Raw genomic sequence first — 20,254 nt, 5'->3', positions numbered from 1 at the left:
GGCGTTATTGACGAACAAGCTGTCTGAGACTTTCATCGCTATCTTTCAACGTGAGTATATTTTATATCAAGTACAATAATAGTGGCACTTTCTATGCAAAGAACGCAATACAGGGCTTGATATTGTTCCTAACTTGATTTTAAATTACAAAGATGACCGCGATCTACCATTCTCATTGTCAAGTTATGGACACCTATGTCTCAGAATCGTAAAAGATAAGAAAAGTGACAGAATGCATAGATAACAATCGACGGAATTCTTAAATAGTGGTAGATTAGATTGATCAGTGGTGACCATGCTCGTCCATGATCGTTACAGATGTACCTGTTGAGCTCCGACCAGACGCGGTGCAATGTGTCCTCCTGCTTCTGCCGGACGAGCATCGCGAGGCGTTGGAAACTCTGCTCGATTTCTTGAACCACGTAGCGAGCAACGCTCCCTACAACCAAATGACAGCCTCGAACCTGGCCGTGTGCCTGGCACCGAGCCTGTTCCACTTCAACCACAGCAACACGAACGTGACCAACAGGTCGAGCAGCGTATCGCCACGTAGAAGAAAGACCGTGGGCATTCCCGATCAGAGGGAACTGTCGGAAAACAAAGCCGCTCACGACTGTCTTCTGTATCTGGTCAAGATGCATCGTGAATTATTCATGGTGAGTTGCCTCGATGCCGAACCGTGTCCAGGTCGTACGAAAGAGAGGAGCGTCATCCGTCGTCGTCTCGAAACCGCCGATTGTGATCGCGCTCGAATCCGATATATTCGAACACGTTCTCACGGAGCTCCCCCTTGCGTCCGCCGCCGCTCCGCGTCGTGGCGAACACCGAGAGTAATCGTATTCGTTCTTTGTTCGGTGTATCAGGTCTCCTCGGATATGTTGACGCAGTGTCATTTCAATTACATGGAAGAGAGCGTACCGGTCGCCTTAGAGGAGCTTGGGTCCGAGCTGAAGCAGGACTGGCGGGGATACCTTTATGCCTGTACCACCGCTTTGTTGAAGGAGGCGCGTGAAAAGTGAGTATTCCTATCCTTCTTTAATCTTCCATTTTCGATAAGAAAATGGAACTACGCAACCTTTAGAATTTCTTTGTTTACAAAATTCACGCAATTTGAATGTGATCACTATCGAAGCACAGAAAATGAAGAGGGACATAAGATATTTCTTCCATGTAATTACATTACATCGGGGGAAACATAATATAGAAAATAATATATACAATTAGACGATCCTTTCATTCATAAGATATCGCGATTGATTGACGACTTGCTTCTATCGTTCTGACGAAAACGAAGGATAGTAGCAATGATCGTGCAAGAGTAGGTAATGTGGTCATGTTTTTGACGTCATTGTAAGAGTGATTTATCGAGAGAGGTTTATTATTCTTGGATCGATTTCAAAATTGTTATTTATTAATTTCCCAGGAGCCGTGGATGGGTCACAGTCAACAACCCTGCCGATAGTACAGTAGAGATGGCTTATAAGAAAGTCGGAGACGGACATCCTCTACGATTATGGCGAGTATCGACCGAAGTGGAGGCTCCGCCGAACGAGCTTCTCCATCGTGTTCTGAGAGAAAGACACATCTGGGATCCGCAATTGTTGAAGTATCGACTGGTTGCCAAGCTGGACACCAACGTGGAGGTCTTCCAATACGCCACCGGGAATATGAGTCCACTTCCCGCCCGGGATTATTGCGTGCTAAGGTTAGCGTTCCTATTCATTCGAATAATATGACATTGTCCCGAAGACGTTTAATGTAATAGATGGCAATGGAGGCTGTAAATTATGTAATCCCGTGTGTTATACAGATCCTGGCGGAACGATCTCCCCAAAGGGGCTTGCGTTATCGTAGAGACGTCCGTGGAACATCCGGACGCTCCTGTTATGCTTGGCGGAACACGCGGCATTGTTTTGGCGTCGCGATATCTTATCGAACCTTGCGGTAGTGGTAAATCACGGATCATGCACCTGTCCAGAGTGGACACGAAGTGAGTATTCTTCACGCTTGAATTATTTCTGTCTTGGAAATTTTACCAAATTCCATTTTTTACGTGCTGTCAATTATGTGTATACAGTTAGTGATGCAATGATTCTTGTCGTAAAGTCTACAAGACATCGAACTAGAGACGGTAACAATCATTGAAGTATAAATTGTATTAAGTAGAGTTTATACATTGAATCTTTTAATGGATAAGCAAAAGTTTGAATTCTTTTTCATGTTTTATAAAAAAACCTATATTAATGCAGACATGTGCACAACTTACAGACGGAAGATGAATTCTGTTAGAATTCCAATTTTGTATTAATAATAGAACTAAATTCTTATATATCATTTTAGAAAATACTAGATTTGCTTCTAGTGTTCAAAGTTATGGTGAATTTATTTTTCAAGCATTACAACACCTATAAATTAAGGGATTTATATATGAAATACCAATAGTGCCTAATTCTACGCACGTTTTTTACAATCACATGTCTACGACAGAAGAGATGATGTAAAAGTTCATTTTCTTTAGTAAAAGTTTTATTGGTTTTTTTATTTCTATTATTTTACTCTTTGGGTCTAATATAAGTGTATAAAATGCACAATCCATTTATTAATATACGGTAGAAATATAAGAATTATTACAGAACTAAAGTACATTATCGATTACTGGATGATTAATTTAACTTAAGTTTTAACGTTTAAAATTGACCATTTACTAAATTAAATTTTCGTTCTTCTTCTGTTACAGAGGACGCACTCCAGAATGGTACAACAAGAGCTACGGCCACCTCGCTGCCCTCCACCTGAGCAAAATTCGCAACTCCTTCAAGCACACAACCGACGGCCCCGAGAGCAAAGTCTGAGAGGAGGCCACCGTGCAACGATCCCCGTTGCACGGTCCTTACACGACTTTGCAAGATCAGGAGGCGCATGATCAGCATCAGGACCTCAGGATCGAGCTGCGACAAGCCGCGCCTACCATCGACGAGGAATAAAACAATGATCGGCGTATCAACCATGATCGAAGATTGAACCCCGTTGATTAAATATCCTCGAGAAGGAGACAAATTATTATTGAGCTTTAATCGATGTCGAGCAATTTCCGTTGAAGCCTGCAGTGTTTAGCGTATAGACGTCGTGGAATCGTTGTCAAACTGTAAAAAAAAAACAAACAAACAAAAGGAAACAATTTATCGTTATCATAATAATAGACGACAATTCTCTGTGTATGAAGCTTCGTTGTCCAAGGATCTTGCCGTCCAGTGATCGTTGAAAGTTTTGAAGGCAGGACGCCGCGAGACGAGAAAGAAAAACACGGGAGAAGCTAAGTACCTGTGTTCCTCCGTGTACCGTAGATAGGGTAACGCGTTATTTTTGCATTAGTCCGATCTTGTCGTTACACTCGAGATTCCAAGAGCTAAAGACAGATTGGGCAGAATTGTTCGAACGTTTATCGTGTCGAGTTGTAAAAAGGAACGACCTCCCGAGGTAGACGCCTCGGGATTGTAGTCGTGTGCGTGCGAGTACACGCGGGAAGAGGACCGTAAATATTTTTCGAGATGTGACCGTTGAACGTCGCACGTTATTGCAATCTTCACCAAAATCGCGTTTAGTATAGAGGTAGAACGGTGGAAGCAAGTCCGCGCACAATATATTCACACCTAACCCGGTTAGCATTTAAGAACCTCCCCTCCCCGAACATTTTGTATGTTTCTTTCGGACCAAAATGACAATTTTTCTATTGTATCATATCATACGCGCGCGCCCGTTCATATCGCGTCCGAGGATGATTATTTTAGAGCGAATTTATTTTGTAAACGTCACGATTTAGACGATCGACACCGTGTAAAGTGTGCATGCGGTAGTGTGTATATGTATATTGCATGTACACGTGGTATTCTATTTATAAAGGATCGTGATCCAACGTCGCGATTAACCACTCCCCATCCACCCACGCCCTATGTCCCCACGATTAACCCCGATTAATCGAGCAATGCGAAAGGATTTTGAGTAAACGTGTAAGTCTTTGAGTCCGGCCGTACTACCGGGCGGAACTCTTCCATTTTAAATTAAGCCAATCGTAAATGTCGCTCGTAAACGATGTTCAAGCTGTCATAGAGTCTATTATTAATCGTGTCTCTGTATCTTGGAGCAAAATTTGTAAATGTTCAATCGAGCCGACGGTTCGAGAGATTCTTTGTGTTTTCGTATTTTCTTTTTTCTTTTTTTTTTTTTTTTCGTTTTTTTCCCTTCTTTAATCGTTCTCGGCCAGTCGAGCATTTAGAACGAGATCGTCGTTCGCGCGCATCACGCATGTGCATGTTACACCACGCGGTTACACGCATATTAGGGACCACCCCCCACGTTCGAACCCCGGACACAGGAAACGACCTGGAGAATGTATGCACCTCATCGAATCGAATTATAAATGTATTTTAACATAATACTAGTCAAACTTACAATTAGCGGAAATTATGGAATTACGATGTAAGTGTATAGATTTTTATTCTACAGAACCGTTATGTCGAGAATATTTAATTATTATTATTATTATTACTATTATTATTATTATTATTATTATTATTGACATAAAGTAATTCTATGGAAAAAATATATGATATTTTTGTGTCCAAAAAACGCCAGTAGGAACACGAGAATGTTGCGTGCATGTGTGGGAGAAAGGAAAAGAGAGAACGCGTCTGATTGTTTCTTCGTTATTTGTAACGATATAATGATCGTCTTTATTCTTGTAATCCGTGTTTCACTAGAATGTAAATATGTATATTATACGATAATGAAACACAATTATATACTCATTAAACGACATCGTTTTATTTTCTGTACCTCGTATTTTTGTCCGTTTAATCGTCACCCCTCTGTAATGTTTACCACCGGCGTCGCGGGTCTGGCAACGCGATTGGAGAGCCAACTTAACACGTTTCGATTTGTTTGGTCGATAATTCATGTTGCCAGGGATTGGTTACCGGAGCCCACCTTTGGTTTTCATAACGGTGTGAGCTTGTCATTCCTCGATCAGTGCGTCAATATCGAAGGAAACTTTCGAGGTTATTCTTTCGCGATTACCACGTGTTTGGTGTTCGCAATATTCACGTAAAGTACATCAACGTTTTGGGAAGAAACTAAGTTACAGTGAAGGTTTCTCGGCGTTACAGTTTAAAGAACCGACTGGTAGCTCGTGTGATCGACTTAGAATATTAAATTCTCGAAATCAAGAGTTCAGAACAAAGGGTAACTTATGATCGTTTTTTTCGAACCATTAAATTGATTATTATATGCTATTCTTTAAAATTTAGTTCCTTCAGATTTATTTACTCCACTGTGTGCTCTAAGATATAACTTAGTGTAAATGAATTATTTTGACAATATGTGCTGATTATTTTTATAGTGTACAAAGAGATACTGAAATTATTATATTTATTTGTCTCATTAAATAAAATCAAAACGTTTTCCATTTTTTGCTAACTCAACGTAATGACGAAACATCAAACTGCTGCACCTAAATTTCGAAGGGGCATATATCGAGAACAAATAGCATTGATCGATAATAATTATAAAATATAAAACAAATTTAGAAATTTGAATGATAAAGAGAAATTCAAATGAATTAGGGTTACAATAATTATTACAGAATTATATATAAAATATATAACGAATTTAGAAGTATGAATATATAAACGGCAGTATCGTTACCATTTCTTATCGCAGACATTAATTCCAATTTAACTTATACTATAGTACACAACGGATAAATCCCCCCTAAAACCGTCAAACATTTTCCAACCGTAAAATTCAGTCACGTATACAGAACCGTATAATTCTATTCCAATGTTCCACGAAAAGCCACCGGTCCCCGCGGAAAAATCGCCGCGGGAAAGCGTCCCTGCCGCGATCTAATAAAAGCTCGAGCGCTTTACGACATCGCTTTGTTCCAAGTTTCCAAGAAAATGGTCCGGCTACACGTGAAGAAAGGCGAGGAGAGCCAGTTTCTATACGACACACACGTGGAGGCCCCGGTTGAAGACGTTATATACGACATCGCTATTATTTACAACGGTCGGCTGAAGATTTCCAGAATATGTTATGGTAATGACCATCGCCCCCTCTCTCTCTTTCTTTCTGTGTATGTACACCAGGGCGGTTGAGAAAGTGCTTCGGAAGGATGACATCTAATAGCGTGCAAAGAAACACCAGCTCGTCTGGAAAGTTGCACTTTATTTACACGAGTACAGTCTTTGCGAGGGGGATGCCACGTGATCGTAAGTTAAGTGGCATGAGTTGTACCGGGGCAACGGGCGTGTTGCAACGCATTATTACCGTTTTCTGCGGGTTTTTATTTCGCTGCACGGGCATAACGGCCCCCGACGCGAACCCTGGGGTTGGGCGATTTTACCAGGTATTACCTGCAGGCCTCTTTGAATGCCAATGATTTCATCGACGATAACAAGTTACGTATCCCTTCATTTATCCTCGGATTGTCCCATTATTCCAACGGAGTGGTTTTAATACCGCGTGGTTTCAGAAGTGATCTGGAGAGGGAGAATGTAGTTGGTTCTTTGTTTTCCTTTTTTGCTTTGCCCGAATTCTTTTTCGTTCGATTGCTTATTTTCCATGGCGCGGTGAAATTTTTGTCACGGTCTACGTCGACCATTTTTTTGGCCTCGGGGAGAAGGTGAATAACAGGCTCGTGGAAATTCCTTTCAACGAGCCGTGACCACCTTAGTGGCTTGTGCGAAGTTAATGAGGGCAGTTAGTGCAGACAGCTTTAATGAGTAGGGATGATTTAAGAAGCTCGAGAATTACTCCCGAATTATTCATATGATTGTTTAATTCTGTTAGAATAATATGACACTGATGGGAAAAAGTTTTTATTCATATTTTGGAAGCTATAGGAACTATAGCAGCTAAATGGGGTAGTTTCGTTATACAATAAAATATTTCGGTTGCTTTTGAACTCCTTGCTCCTGACATTATTATTCACTTTTTATTCTAAAAGTTTTAACGATGTTATACGTACAGATTACAAACATATTAACATTTTAAAATGTCAATTTCATATGTTGCATTTAAATACTACAAATATAAATTTGTATGCACTTTACGTTAAATTTCAATGTAACACATACATAATCCATGTATGCATACAGTTGTCCGAGAAATTATTGTTCACGCAGAACTTTCAAGTATGTCGTTGAATTCATGTTGAAATAATTAACAGCTTGACAATAAAAGAATATGTAGTTCCATTTAAAAAGAGTAGACTGTTATTAAAATCGCTGTAAACAATTTGAAAAAAAGTTAAAATATTTTATTATGTCAACTCCATGAAATGAACCTTCAACGTTCATATAAAACATTTTTTCGCATTTGCAACAGTTAGAGAAAGAATAGCGTGTATGCACTTAAATCGGTCATACTACATATTTACATGTATGACACACTCGTATTCCACGAAAATGTACCCAAACTAGTAACATCTGAAATAAAATCGAAGTTAGCAGAACAAAAGAATAAATTAGAAATGTTCATTTCGAGGATTATGATGGTACGATGTTTAAAGTAATTTAAATATACTTCAAATGTGCTTCATTGTTCACTAAAAAATACTCCACATTAACAATCTCAGCTAGTCATTCCCTAAAAGTGTTATTATACCAAATACAAACAGCAGTTCATTACCGTTTCAATCACATCTGAAAGAAGTCAGTTACCATTGTCACCGACCAATCAATTTCTCTGGCGACTATAAGAGCCCAATTAGGGACCACTAAAAATTCACAGCGGATTATCACCGCTAATGGAAGAAAAATGTTCGATCCTTTCGAAGGGGTAATAGCCCAACCCTTTCTAAAGTAACGAATTACCCCATTTCACACATTAGCCAAAGTCGATTCCCGACCGAGTGTCCCGGTTTCCAAAGACCCCCTTGTTGCCTCCGGGATAAACGGGGATCCTAGTCGGAATATTAACGCGAGAAATCCATTAACGATTATCTCGAAGAAGGCCAAGCCACGACTGGCAATAGCTCCGCGTAATAAGAAGTCGATAGGCGAATTTATGAACCTATCCATCGTGGACGCTATGCGATATTAGTCATACGTCCCAGGGTAGGGGGATAATAATTACCCTTTACCATTTTCGTACGATCGGGCGACGTGTGTTTTTGTACGACCGAGCGTCAACTATAATCGACATTTTGTTTTTTTCTCGTTTGGCCGTTATCGCGATAGCTCAGACCTGACGTATTGGGGATACGGTGTTGCAGGAACTTGGTATCTTACTGACCGGTAGCCAATTAACAGGTTTTTTAAATTCAATGGTTATCGATGAGAAACCTATTAATTTACTTTTAAATTAGAATCAAGGGGGACATCGTTAGATTATGTTGTTAAGGATGTTACCAGGTGTCAGCATTGTTGGGTGAAACTCTGATCGAACTGTTTATTAATAGGTCCTTGGCTGTTAATCGGTTTATCTAAGAAACCTATTAATAGCCGCTGATTGGGAAGGTATCAGGAAAAAGAGGGACTGGGCTATCTGGTTCTTTGGACTCTGTGGTAGTTAAAAACATGGACTAGAATACTAATCACTAGTCCATCTTTTTCCTAGATTCCTACAGTATTCTTAATGTAGTTAGCAATCCGTAGATTGTGGATTTTATGCATTTATAGCATACAGAAGTATTTGAAATACAATAAAGAACATAAATTTGCTCGAGTTTCATACATTTTCCTTTTATTTTTATCCCTGAGAGACGAAAGAATTTTCTATTTCTACTCTTCTTCTTATGCATCACTTCATAAAATCACATTTGCATAAAAATCCGCAGTCTAGTAGTTAATAAACTGTGCAGGCTTATATAAATTAGTAATATAATAGATGTACCTAAGACTGTGAGTATTGAAAAGGAAGGTACTTTCTTTATTAAACACTTCATTAGACAAAAAATAAAAAAAATACCATTAAACTTTATTGAAATCTCTATATTATTTTCCTTTCCAAATTTTCAATTCACTCGTATGCCATAAACGCAAAAATTGCAGAGTCTAATAAATAGATTAACTCTGCAGTAGCGATTTTTTCCTCTCGCAAAAGGACCTGAAATTGTCAATAATACTCACAGCATGTATTACTACACGGCCTTAACCCATTAACGACCAATATTGCGTTAATACAAGATTTCATTTAGAATTGTTTACAGTCAATTGACATCAAATCCTGTTTCCTTTTACGCGTAAAACTCGTATTCTCTCACTACTTCATCCTTAATATATTAATCATAACATTAATATCACCGCATCATTACTAATATCGGTCATTCATTATTTTAAACAAAATTTACCCAACACTGGCCATACTACAAACAATACCCACACCAGAACTGTTAAACGATGTTTTTCTATTCTCGACAAACTAGAAATCGAGGAATTAGCGAAACACGGCACCATGTTGCCCCCCAACATGATGGGGCTCACCGACGAGCAGGTAGAGGAGCTGAAGCTCAAGGACGAGTGGGGCGAGAAGTGCGTACCAATGGGCGGATGGACTTTTAACAAGGACGTTATCGGTACGTGAAACCATATTAAGCAGGGAGAGAAAGAAGAGCCCAGTCACGGACAAGACTTAGGCGGTTAACGACGCGGTCTGTTTTATGCGGGCTCGCCATTTCACCGTGGATGCAAATGCCAGGCCTATCGGGAAATAGAGTGTACAATGGCTCTCGAGAAATTGGCTCAGCCCCGCGGATTTTTGTTGCCGCGAATGGGTCTTGTAATCGTCGCGTTAATTGCTCGACCAGCTGGAACGCTCAGAGGGTTTCCATGTTTCAGGCCGGCGGAACGGCAAGCAGCCGGACGCGAAAATGCGGGAGGTCTTGAGCAAAACGATCGAGGAGGCTCGATCTATGGTTTCGAAGGTAATTTCTATCTTGTCCAGTTGGTAATGGATTCTCTTGCTTTCACGGTACATTTGCCAATGATTTTCTGTTACCGTTTGGTTTGTAGAAGTTGGTGCAACAGGATAAATTGATGACGCAGAAAATTGTCCAGGAAGCTTTGGACATTTTGAGGGGCGCTGTGACCATTGTTTATCCCATGGGACTTCCGCCCCACGAAGTGATTCGTCAGGAATTCGAGAACACGGAGGATCTTAGTGGCACTCAAGCATCTCTGGAGGTAATATTAATTATTGCTACTGAGCGTATTGTTTAAAATAATTGAGGATAATATCCAGGGTGTAACAAAAGTTTAGCATTCGCAAAAATGTTATCCGAGACTTTGTTAACGAGATATTAACGAAAAACCCTGACCAATCAAAGCTCGGCCGGCAGACTCCAGTTGTGATTAGTTTGGGTTTTTCGTTAATATCTCGTTAACAAAGCCTCGGATAACATTTTTGCTAAGGAAACTTGTTCTAAATCATCTCACGAGTGACCCATTTCAGGGACCCACAACACTTTTGTTACACCCTGTATAATACCGTTCCTAAATATCTGCCCTTCCATTGGAGAAAGATTTACTCGTTTTCATTTTACATTTTACTTTGGGAATTTTCAATGAGTGATCGTGAATTTTGCTTGTTTTATACCCTTGTTGTGGAGGAAACAAGTTCTTTTGAAGACTTTGGCATATTCTTTAGTAAGGAGAATGTAATATGACAGAACGAATATTTCTGCGCGTAGTGCACATATATTTAGAATAGGAGAATATGGAAATTGTAGTTTTTGGAAGGTAACTTAGAAAAGTATTGGGCTGATAGGAAATAAATGGCTGGTAATTATAATCAGTTATATCTAGAAAGTGTTATAATTCTGTATAGTTTGCGTAGAAAAATCAGAATTCTGTTTTAGGCATTCATATTATTTTACAAATGTACAAATGTTTATCTATGAATTGAAAAACAGCTGCAAAATACTTTGTTATCAATTTTCACTTAAAATTCAACTTAAGATTTAACATTTTTATCTAGGTGATCGATGTGCAACTCGCGCAGCTGTGGTTCTCAGGAAAAGAATTGTTACCTGGAAAGAAAATGAAGGATTACGTGGGACCGAATGAGAAAACGCGAATTATCGTGAAGCTGCAGAAAAGAGGAGGCGGAAGACCAGGACGGGAACCGTTGATGTCCGAAGAAGAACGGAAACAACTGATGCTGCACGCTTACAGACGACAGGAACAGCTCAAGGTAAGTGAAAGTTTCCTTCTGCCAGTAAAGTAGTTTTCTTCTCTGATAAAAGTTTATTAAAGACAACCTAATGAAAGAAGCTGTTTAATTTGTGGCATAGATAAAAAATCAAATCGAAGACACATTAGTTCATATTGTCTATTTTTGAATATATTTTCAGTTTTGTTTTACCTACTCTTCATAATGCTACTTGCAAATTAGTATACATTTAATCAAAGAAATATTCATAATACATACTACACTAAAGTTGATTTTTTTCTAGAAATGAACATTTTCATATGTAACTTTTTATAATATGTATTGCATAATTAATTGACTTTCCTACGATGTTACTAATAGATGGTAAATACGAACACATTTTGCAATGGAAAGTCGTGATTAATTGAATTCTACATGCAAATCATTTTATAATTGCACGTACGAAAGAAACAACTTTATGTTTACATTATATAGATGACTAATCAAATATTTATATGGTGGGTTTTCCACGTTTTCCAACTGTTGTTTAGTAAGAGTTTCTTTTTACCATTCGTTAGCTGCTCTTCAATTTATCTAAAATTAAAATCGTATCTATGAATACAAACTGATACTTGAATACACATGCGCGTATTATATTTACAAACTTACTTTATAAGTCTTTGCATCTAACTTTTACAGTATAATACTAACTATATACATACCAATTCTTTAATTATTATCAAATAATCAGAAATATGATCATCTAGGTAAAATGAATTTCGGAACATGAACTTATGAAAAAATTTTACATATTAGGATCGCTTTAGTGTAAACTTTATTTAGAGATAACATTAGCGAGACACCTTTTGTACTATTGATTCCTACTTTCAGATAGGGTAACGCATGCTTTATTATCGATTATCATCACTGTACGTCCTTTTTAAAGTAGGTTAATTCACATTAGATGCGGAGTAATGTAGGTGAATTACATTTTATGGACAATGTAGCTGGTTCTCTTTAAAAATTTACAAAATTGATTTACACTGAAATTATTCAAAAATCATTTCTAATAACATTATCGAATTTCAGAATTAAAAAAGTATTCTTGTTAAAAATTAACATCGAATTACAATAAGCAATTTTGTTCAAGTAATTTTTCAAGTTCATTTGCTAAAATCGTACGATGAAAATATAGTAATAGAATTGTATTGATAATGAAGTTTGAACGAAAACTACGTTGTATTCATTCCTATCAGATCAACGAACTCCTCGAAACGATCCTTCCGTTATCGATCGAAGACCCGTAATTGCGTGATTTCCATTTACGTTACCGAGTGCATTCAACTGTGTCCCATCAATAATACAATTTGTATTTCGTAGTTCCCGTCTGTTGTGCCTCGTTTATTCTGTTTTCATTCAGAGTCGCAATATTCGTGATTCCCGTGCTTTCGACCGATCATTCATTTCTCGTGTTTCTTGATTTTCGTTTTATTCGCTGCGACACTGGACTAGCGTGGTAATGTTTGTGCATTGATTGGAAATTGTTCACCATGCGTGCACATTTATCGTGCATATTTACAACTTTTTTTTTTCCACAGTATTGTAGAGTAAATTCCACGAACGATAGTACATCATCATAGCGTGTACAAACGCATCAGTCGTTTTAAAACCTCTATTTCGAAGCTAGATCTGAGATTATCTTTATTAAGTAAATTACTGGACATTTTCTATTTCTGACATTTTATGCACGGTGTTAATACTGATCAGTGATACTAAATCATTTAAAAAAATTCGTAATACTTGCAATCTTGTGAACGTGATTAGAGGTAGGCTAATTATCCGAATACTGAGTATATAAATCAATACGTAGCCAGTTTTATTCTTAACAATAAGAACTTAATTGAGTTATCTTATCACAGTACTGTGTTAATAATTTTGTACTGTTCATGATTAATTTGACTCGAAACATTTAGTTTTAATAACTTTTTCGTATAACGTATGTACTCAAAAATATTTGACAAATTTTCACAGACTTATTTTACATTTTCTCTGAGGTCTTCAACAAATTTTGAAGGCCAATCTGGGGTTTAGAGTTTCGAAGTTTCCATGACGTTTAATGGCCTGTTATGCCGGAAAATGTATATTTAACGCGATTAAGCCTGAGCTAGCATGCCATAAATACGGGACTCGTTGAACCTCCCCGTTCGCTTGGAGGGGATGTTTCATCGTTAGGAATCCACGGTATTTTACGTGCACAATAACCGTGAAAAATACGAGATAATAGGAGACGGATATCGAGAATTACCTCGCAAACTTTCTTCGTATCTTAGTGAAAGGAAGGAGTTTCGTTTACTGTGGCTAAAAGGATTGTGCACTAAGAAGGGCTGAAAGAGAAGAAGGGTGGAAATTATTTCTGGCGCGTGTAACTACCCTTAAAGAAAGGGTAAGATGGCTTTTTAACCCTATTAACGTTGCTATTTATTCAAAATGTATGAATAAGTATATACAACAATTAATGATTTCTATCGCAAAATAAACATATCAATTATCATGCTGCATTACCAGTTAAAAAATATTATTGACTCAACAGAAATTCTGTATTCTTTGTAACTATAGTTTCATGTGTATCGAGATATGTTTTTAGATATCATTATTGATTTATGTTGCAATGATAATTTATAGTAAAGAAACTTTATACAACCCATATTTGTTTACTACGGACCAGTTGAATAAACGGAACTTAAATGTTCAATCTTGAAGATTTTAGTATTTTCTTCAAGATAGTTTCTTCAACTTTACTAAAAAGTGTACTTGATTGAATTAAATGAATTGAAAATAAGATATAATATCGAATAAAATTATTTTCTGTGCTAATTAACGAAGAGTATAGGTTTATTAAGATTATTGATATTTCAGAAAATAACGTTCAAGGAAATCTGATACTCTTGGTTAATTAATACAGAAAATGCTAAAGGAATTAATTCTGGAAAAATTATTACGCTCAAGTTGTTACAGTTTTCTCCGGTATATTCTATATTTTAATATTTTGATTTTTGAATAGTATACCTGCAACACTGTAAATGCAAATTGTTATACCGACATGGGATAGAGCACTCCTTTTTTAAGGAATCGCCAGGGCGTAGGTACGCGTGTAGATGGTATCAAGGTCTGATTACATTAGTGTATCGATCTGATGGTTTCAACTCTTCGTGTAAGGTTAATGGAGCTTTGCACTTTGCCTAGTGTAAGGGTTCTTTTTCCCCCGTAAAATGTCATGAAATTCACGTCATGAATTTCATACATTTTGGTTGGATAGAAATAGGGGGCGTATTTATAATCACTGAATCACCGAAACGATTTGATGAAAATTCTTAGTAATATTGATTGAACAGTTGTAAACGAGTACGTACTCGATCTCGACCTACTTTCGAGGCTGATGACTCTCGATGAAATCCGACTTTATTCCCTTCTTTATCAATGTCAGGGAAATATATTCATCGAAAGATTTGATCGATTAGTACAGCAAGAGTGTAAACATTTTTAATTTGGCAAAAAATATATACAAACGTTTAAATTACAAGTAGGGAAGTTTACGTAATTAAGTTAATGAACTTCGTATTAGAAACTCAAACTTTTTCGTTTAAGGTATAAGCAACGAGAAATTGATCCCAAAAATATACAAAATCAAGGGAAATTAAAATACAGGGTGTTACAGAACGATTGACCACTTTCAAAGCGTTTAGTTTGTAAGAAATTAAAACAGAAAAAAGTCTGTCCATTTGAAACTTAAATTTAGAGTATTAAATTTCTCAGAATATTGTCTTCATTTTTAATCACCCTGTATTTTCATTGCAAGTTAAATTACAGTATAAATTCCTTTTTCGTAAGCAGATATCATCAAGGTTCTTTCGTTTAAAGGAAAAAGACGATAATGTTTTTTATCGCAGATTGCGACCAGTTCTGCAACAAATTGGAATAAACAACTCGGGATATATCATAATTACCGATCGTTCTGCTCTATTTTACGAATCGTAGCTTCTTTAACTCGTGTCCTCGACACAAACTGTGGTATGGCACGCAACCACAGCCATTAATACTCTGATGCTACTATGTGCACGATTATTGTGCTCGATTCTTGAAAAATATCGCAATGAATGAAACGTAGGAATTACTATTTAACGACATTATAGAGGACAACTGTTTAGTTTTATTATAATATTCTGTACTGTATTTGCTTGTGTAACTGGTTCGTTCGGAGACGGTTTATAACGAAGTCGAACCAATCGTGAAGTTCCCAGTAGGTCGTCGTAAACAATTTCATCCAGAATCTGATAAATGTGCGTGACACGAATACATTAGCGATCAGAGGGAGAATATTTATTTATAGTGAGACTTCGATTTAAGCCATGGAATGGAACTCAACGCGTGGTGCATTCATTGCTATTATGTTAATGGGATTTTCCATCGTATTCACGCGAGGTTCTTTTTTATTTCCTATAGTTTAATTATGAAGTTTGAAATATTCATGCTGAAAAGTATTTAAGTGGAACGTAATAATGTCTGATTAACACGAGAACTTACAAATTTAATAATAATAGGTGGGCATCCTCAAAAGTGTGTCTATACAAAGTGATAAACAATATGAAGCCTTAGATTGATGAATGGGATTCAATTAAATTTTTAATTCCTGAAAAAACATTATTATTTTCATGTTTTTCTGTATTATTTTCACGTGTTCAATTCGTTTCTAAAACAACAATCACAGTTTGTGAAACTTTCTGCATCCTCTAGTCTAATTTCTCTCGAAGCAAACATGAGAGACTTTACTACGACATATTACGAATCGTAAAAATTGAACAATTGAAAAGTGTATAATATTAAAAAATTTAAACAAATATTTGTGAAACAACTATTGTATTATAAACGACACATGTAGTTAATTCATACGCATATATTGTTACAAATATATTCTGATGACGAATAACATAAATTGTTACATTAGAGTACAACATAAATATACATTCATTCGTATATAAGTATAGTTATTTGTCTCCACTTGAGAGTATTACTTTCGAGGCCTAAGATCTCAGGGCAATTCTTTCATTTCTATTTTTTAATGTCCCTGGTATATAGAACATAATTTAATTTTAAGAACTGAAGTTTACTCTCAAGTGGACACAGAGCATTAGGTTACTTCTACTACACTTCAGACGCGGTTTGCTTAATCCCTTCGCTGTTTAAATAGAATACGTCCAAAAATTAGATTCTTTGTATTTTGTAGTACCTATAAATTTTCTATCATATCAATTCGGCCTATCCTGTAATATGTCTTTTTTTAGTTACAACTCTTGTTCTCCAAGAAAGGTCGGAATAGTGAACGTTTTTGCATTTCATTGCAAGGATATCTTGCACACTTCTTATTCTGTAGCGAAAGAATTACGGTATTCAAAGACACGAGTGACTACACAGTTTATCGACTTTTAGCGTAAACGGAAGAAGGCACATAGAGCACGATGCATTCGAAACATTCCAGTTCCAGTGGATCAATTACATATTTTATAGATACATTTCAAAGGACACTGTTTTCCTTTATGTTTAAAACATCGACCTGTATTATATTGTGAGAAAAGGAGACAGAGCTAGTTGTTCTCTTTTGTTTCAGATCATTGTGAAAATTCAGTCAAGTAAACTGTCCTTGAAAGAATAAATTTATAGAATGTGAAGGAAAATTGACAAATACATGTATAGTAAAATACAATTTTTCTCATATCGAATATTCATGTTTTTTTATCGTTATTATTGAAATTTTTTAAGAACTCTGCAACATTAATGAACCTTCTAGTTTTCTGACTATTGGATTTTAAGCATGAACAAACTTGCCTCCTGTTAGTCACAAATAACAATATTTGTGTTGTCCAACAAATAATCATGAAGTGTATATAATACATTCTGTATTTCATCGGTATGTGTTTAAAAAAACAGGTTCGTATTATGAAATTTTTACATTGACCTACAATATTACATTCGATTATAGCGACCTGCTTCAAATTTATATTTTTTATTAATTGGCACAGCGATGTGATCAGATTAGGCTTGAATAATTCTTCAGATGTTACAAAATGGAAAACCTTTTTCTGTTAAACAGAGGGAGATTGAAATTACTAAATGGGACATACAGAAGAATTAGATTTTGGAAAATAGAAAGAAAACTTGTTAAAATTTTAAATGTGCAATATCTTATATTATTCAATTATTTTTACAGAGCGAAATTTAACGTTTGATATTCTTGTATCAACACTGTGAATTGAATAGAAGAGGTAATCTTAAACATTACCGTGCCAATCAGTATCAATATACTTTAATAACATTACTTTAATTTTTATCATGTTACATAGAATACAGTATTTTCGAATAACAATTACAAGACGATATACTTAGTCAGAGAGAAAAGCTCTTACCATCGTATTTGTTTAATTTACACTTTATATTTACACTAATTTTATGTCAGGATCAGCCAAGCAATTATATAACCCCTACGGTAAAAATGAACTAGAGCATTAGTAAACATTTTCTAGCATGATTACAAACTAATGCATAAAGTATAATTATCAATAAATAATTTTTGAAAACAAAAATATTTACCTCCATCACTAGACTGGGGATATTTCCACAAATTCATACGTTCATAAGTTTCTCACAAATAACAGAGTCGCAGAAAAACTTATTGCATTCATTTGTCAAGTTGAGAAAGAAAAAGAGTAAGGTGAAAATTTTATTTCTCCTTGCTAGTGTTTTTATTCCACTTCTATGTGACATAAATGCACAAAAACCGTAGTTTACTTATCTTTATGTAATAAACAATTTTATGTATAGGCAGTCGTCGGGCTCGATACGAAACACTATTAACAATGCTATATATGTAGCCTCCACTTCAGTTAACCACCATGACGACCGATGACGTCATAGTGGCGTCATGCGAATGCCAACTGGTACTTCTCAAGTATTCAAAGTAATTGATTTTTTTTGTTTAAATAGATAATAAAAGTCATGTATTATAAATTGTCGATAAAAACAGCGGATCACTGGTGAAAGTTACTCGCGAAACTGGCTAATATGAAAGCGAAACTAGAAATAGATCGTCATAGTGTTAATATTCTCTATACTTCGCCTCCCAACACCGTAAATGTAAAACACGACAAGTGACGTTCGTTGACGTTCGAAACTCGAGATCAACCGACGTTATGTCGGTCTTCATGTACGCCTATCGTAATTGTAATTATTAGTATAACAATATACATATTCTACTTTGTACATCGAAAGCATCGCGGTAACACTGCTCGTGCCTTGGACTGTCGCGCACACTCATAAACAATGAATTCTTTACAATCATTCGGTAAATATATTTTGATGTCGCGGGGATCGCCGCCATTTTTGTTCTACTTTTTATCGTACTTATTCTTCTGTATCGTAGGAAACACTCGTACAACGTAGAAAATATTCGTAACACGTAGGACACGTTTCTAAATGGTATGAAATTGTACGTCTTTTGTAAAATTCACGAAACCTTAAAACACTTCAGTCGAACTCTGAATTTTTGATTAGTGTTGCGCTCAGATCTGATTGTTGAAAATAAGTCTTTTCGGTTTTCTTAGAGTTAGAATCTTGTTTTCTTTCTTTTTCTTTCAGTAAAAGAGACTTAAATTGGAACGTTTAGAAAAAGATTCCGTCATAATTGTACAGTTTTTTGGGGGTACTTTGATACATACGTTGAACTTTTGTCGTTTTGTTTAGACAGCATGGTCAGAAATTGTTCAAGGCATCGGTGATTATGCGAACTATACATACGTACCTAAATATTCATCTAGATATTAGCTGTACCAATGAGCAATTAATTATTTTTTTCTTCCTTTCACTACTTATCTCTAACTAAACCATGAACATGTGATCTTTTAATAATTGATCTTTTACTTTAATAACATTTATCATTATTATTTAACACTATACACGATCTGAATCAAGCACAAAAGTGGAAAGCTACATTGAATTTGAACTATATTACCATCTCATAAAAAAAATAGTGAATTGTTCATGGGTACACCTACAATTATGTTATTACTTTGGCCCCTTAAATGGGAATTACATTAAATATTCTGCTTCTCCACCACATCCATCTTCTTACTTCGGGAAGACCACCTGAGATCTATCGAAATCTCCATTCTATTCTCGCTACTTACCATTCGCCATAAGCATTTGTTTGTGCTGGATTAAAAATGTTTCGGTTGGTTCCCTATTTGATTTCTACGATGACTACTATTACCTTCGAACACAATTTGTTGTGCGCTCTCGCAGACAGTGCATCACGACAAACTCGATTACCGAATGATCCATGGGGTTTCAGTATTTTAACTTTAATGGCCATAGTCACCGAAAAATCAGTCTTCGTTTTTTCTGTAACTTCTCTTTCGGGACAACATGTCCGTTCCCCTTGAGACACATATTCAGCTGAAAGCAATTTGCAAAACGGTGTTCTTTTCAATTCTTTAATTCTCATTTATAATTTTGTCAGGGTACTCAGAAAGTATTTCCAGTGTATAATTACTAGAAATTTCTAGTTAAAAATCTGATAGCGGGCATCTTGGGTTTGGTCTACATCCATCTGCACTTTCCTAACATTTCCACGACGAACGCTTGAATTTGGATCGGACCTAACACAATCAATTTTTACATCCATTAATAGACATTTTCACACAAAATCGAGCCAAGCAGCGTGGTCAATTATTTAACAAAGAACAACTACAATCTGTCCATAGCAAAACGATCAAGGACCATTACCGATCACAACAATTCATTAATATCATCTCCCAACAAATTCCACTCTCCAGTGTCTACGCACATTTACGCGTACCCAATCCCCCATTACCATCTCCAAACCCAAATATTCAATCCTCATCCGCAATTCACTGAAACATTAATCGATTCAGTGATTATTCACATTACCGTTTCCATTCGAACCCCTCCCTTTCAGTCTCAAGCAACCTCTAACGATCACGATCACTGGTTCGAATTTCCCAACCGGAGGTTCGTTAAAGTCTCCGTCGGTGGAACA

At 36.4% G+C, this 20,254-nt stretch overlaps 2 protein-coding genes across 2 annotated transcripts; both read left to right on the top strand.

The window, feature by feature from the left end:
* Window positions 1–621: 621 nt before the first annotated feature.
* LOC107186703 (stAR-related lipid transfer protein 13-like) lies at window positions 622–2,958 on the top strand. The gene is made up of 5 exons (XM_015574636.1): window positions 622–656; window positions 864–1,015; window positions 1,424–1,705; window positions 1,811–1,990; window positions 2,738–2,958. Exons 1-5 carry the CDS (start codon window positions 636–638, stop codon window positions 2,850–2,852), a joined length of 750 nt encoding a protein of 249 aa, XP_015430122.1. The 5' UTR covers window positions 622–635; the 3' UTR covers window positions 2,853–2,958.
* Window positions 2,959–5,954: 2,996 nt separating this feature from the next.
* LOC107186668 (UPF0769 protein C21orf59 homolog) lies at window positions 5,955–11,374 on the top strand. The gene is made up of 6 exons (XM_015574596.1): window positions 5,955–6,093; window positions 9,425–9,574; window positions 9,837–9,922; window positions 10,011–10,181; window positions 10,975–11,190; window positions 11,351–11,374. Exons 1-6 carry the CDS (start codon window positions 5,955–5,957, stop codon window positions 11,372–11,374), a joined length of 786 nt encoding a protein of 261 aa, XP_015430082.1.
* Window positions 11,375–20,254: the final 8,880 nt, after the last annotated feature.

This window comes from Dufourea novaeangliae, unplaced genomic scaffold (assembly GCF_001272555.1).
Source record: "Dufourea novaeangliae isolate 0120121106 unplaced genomic scaffold, ASM127255v1 scaffold84, whole genome shotgun sequence".
In the NCBI taxonomy this organism is placed as follows: Eukaryota; Metazoa; Arthropoda; class Insecta; order Hymenoptera; family Halictidae; genus Dufourea; species Dufourea novaeangliae.
Note: the sequence above shows the minus strand (reverse complement) of the source record. Positions and strands in the feature narration are given on the sequence as shown.

Bases quoted from the DNA above. Each gene is read 5' to 3' on its own strand.
- LOC107186703 (XM_015574636.1), top strand. From the start codon at position 636: ATGCATCGTGAATTATTCATG. The intron at 657-863 runs GTGAGTTGCCTC...TCGGTGTATCAG, and splicing joins TGCATCGTGAATTATTCATG to GTCTCCTCGGATATGTTGAC. The intron at 1,016-1,423 runs GTGAGTATTCCT...TTAATTTCCCAG, and splicing joins TTGAAGGAGGCGCGTGAAAA to GAGCCGTGGATGGGTCACAG.
- LOC107186668 (XM_015574596.1), top strand. From the start codon at position 5,955: ATGGTCCGGCTACACGTGAAGAAAGGCGAGGAGAGCCAGTTTCTATAC. The intron at 9,575-9,836 runs GTACGTGAAACC...TCCATGTTTCAG, and splicing joins TTTTAACAAGGACGTTATCG to GCCGGCGGAACGGCAAGCAG. The intron at 9,923-10,010 runs GTAATTTCTATC...TTTGGTTTGTAG, and splicing joins CTCGATCTATGGTTTCGAAG to AAGTTGGTGCAACAGGATAA.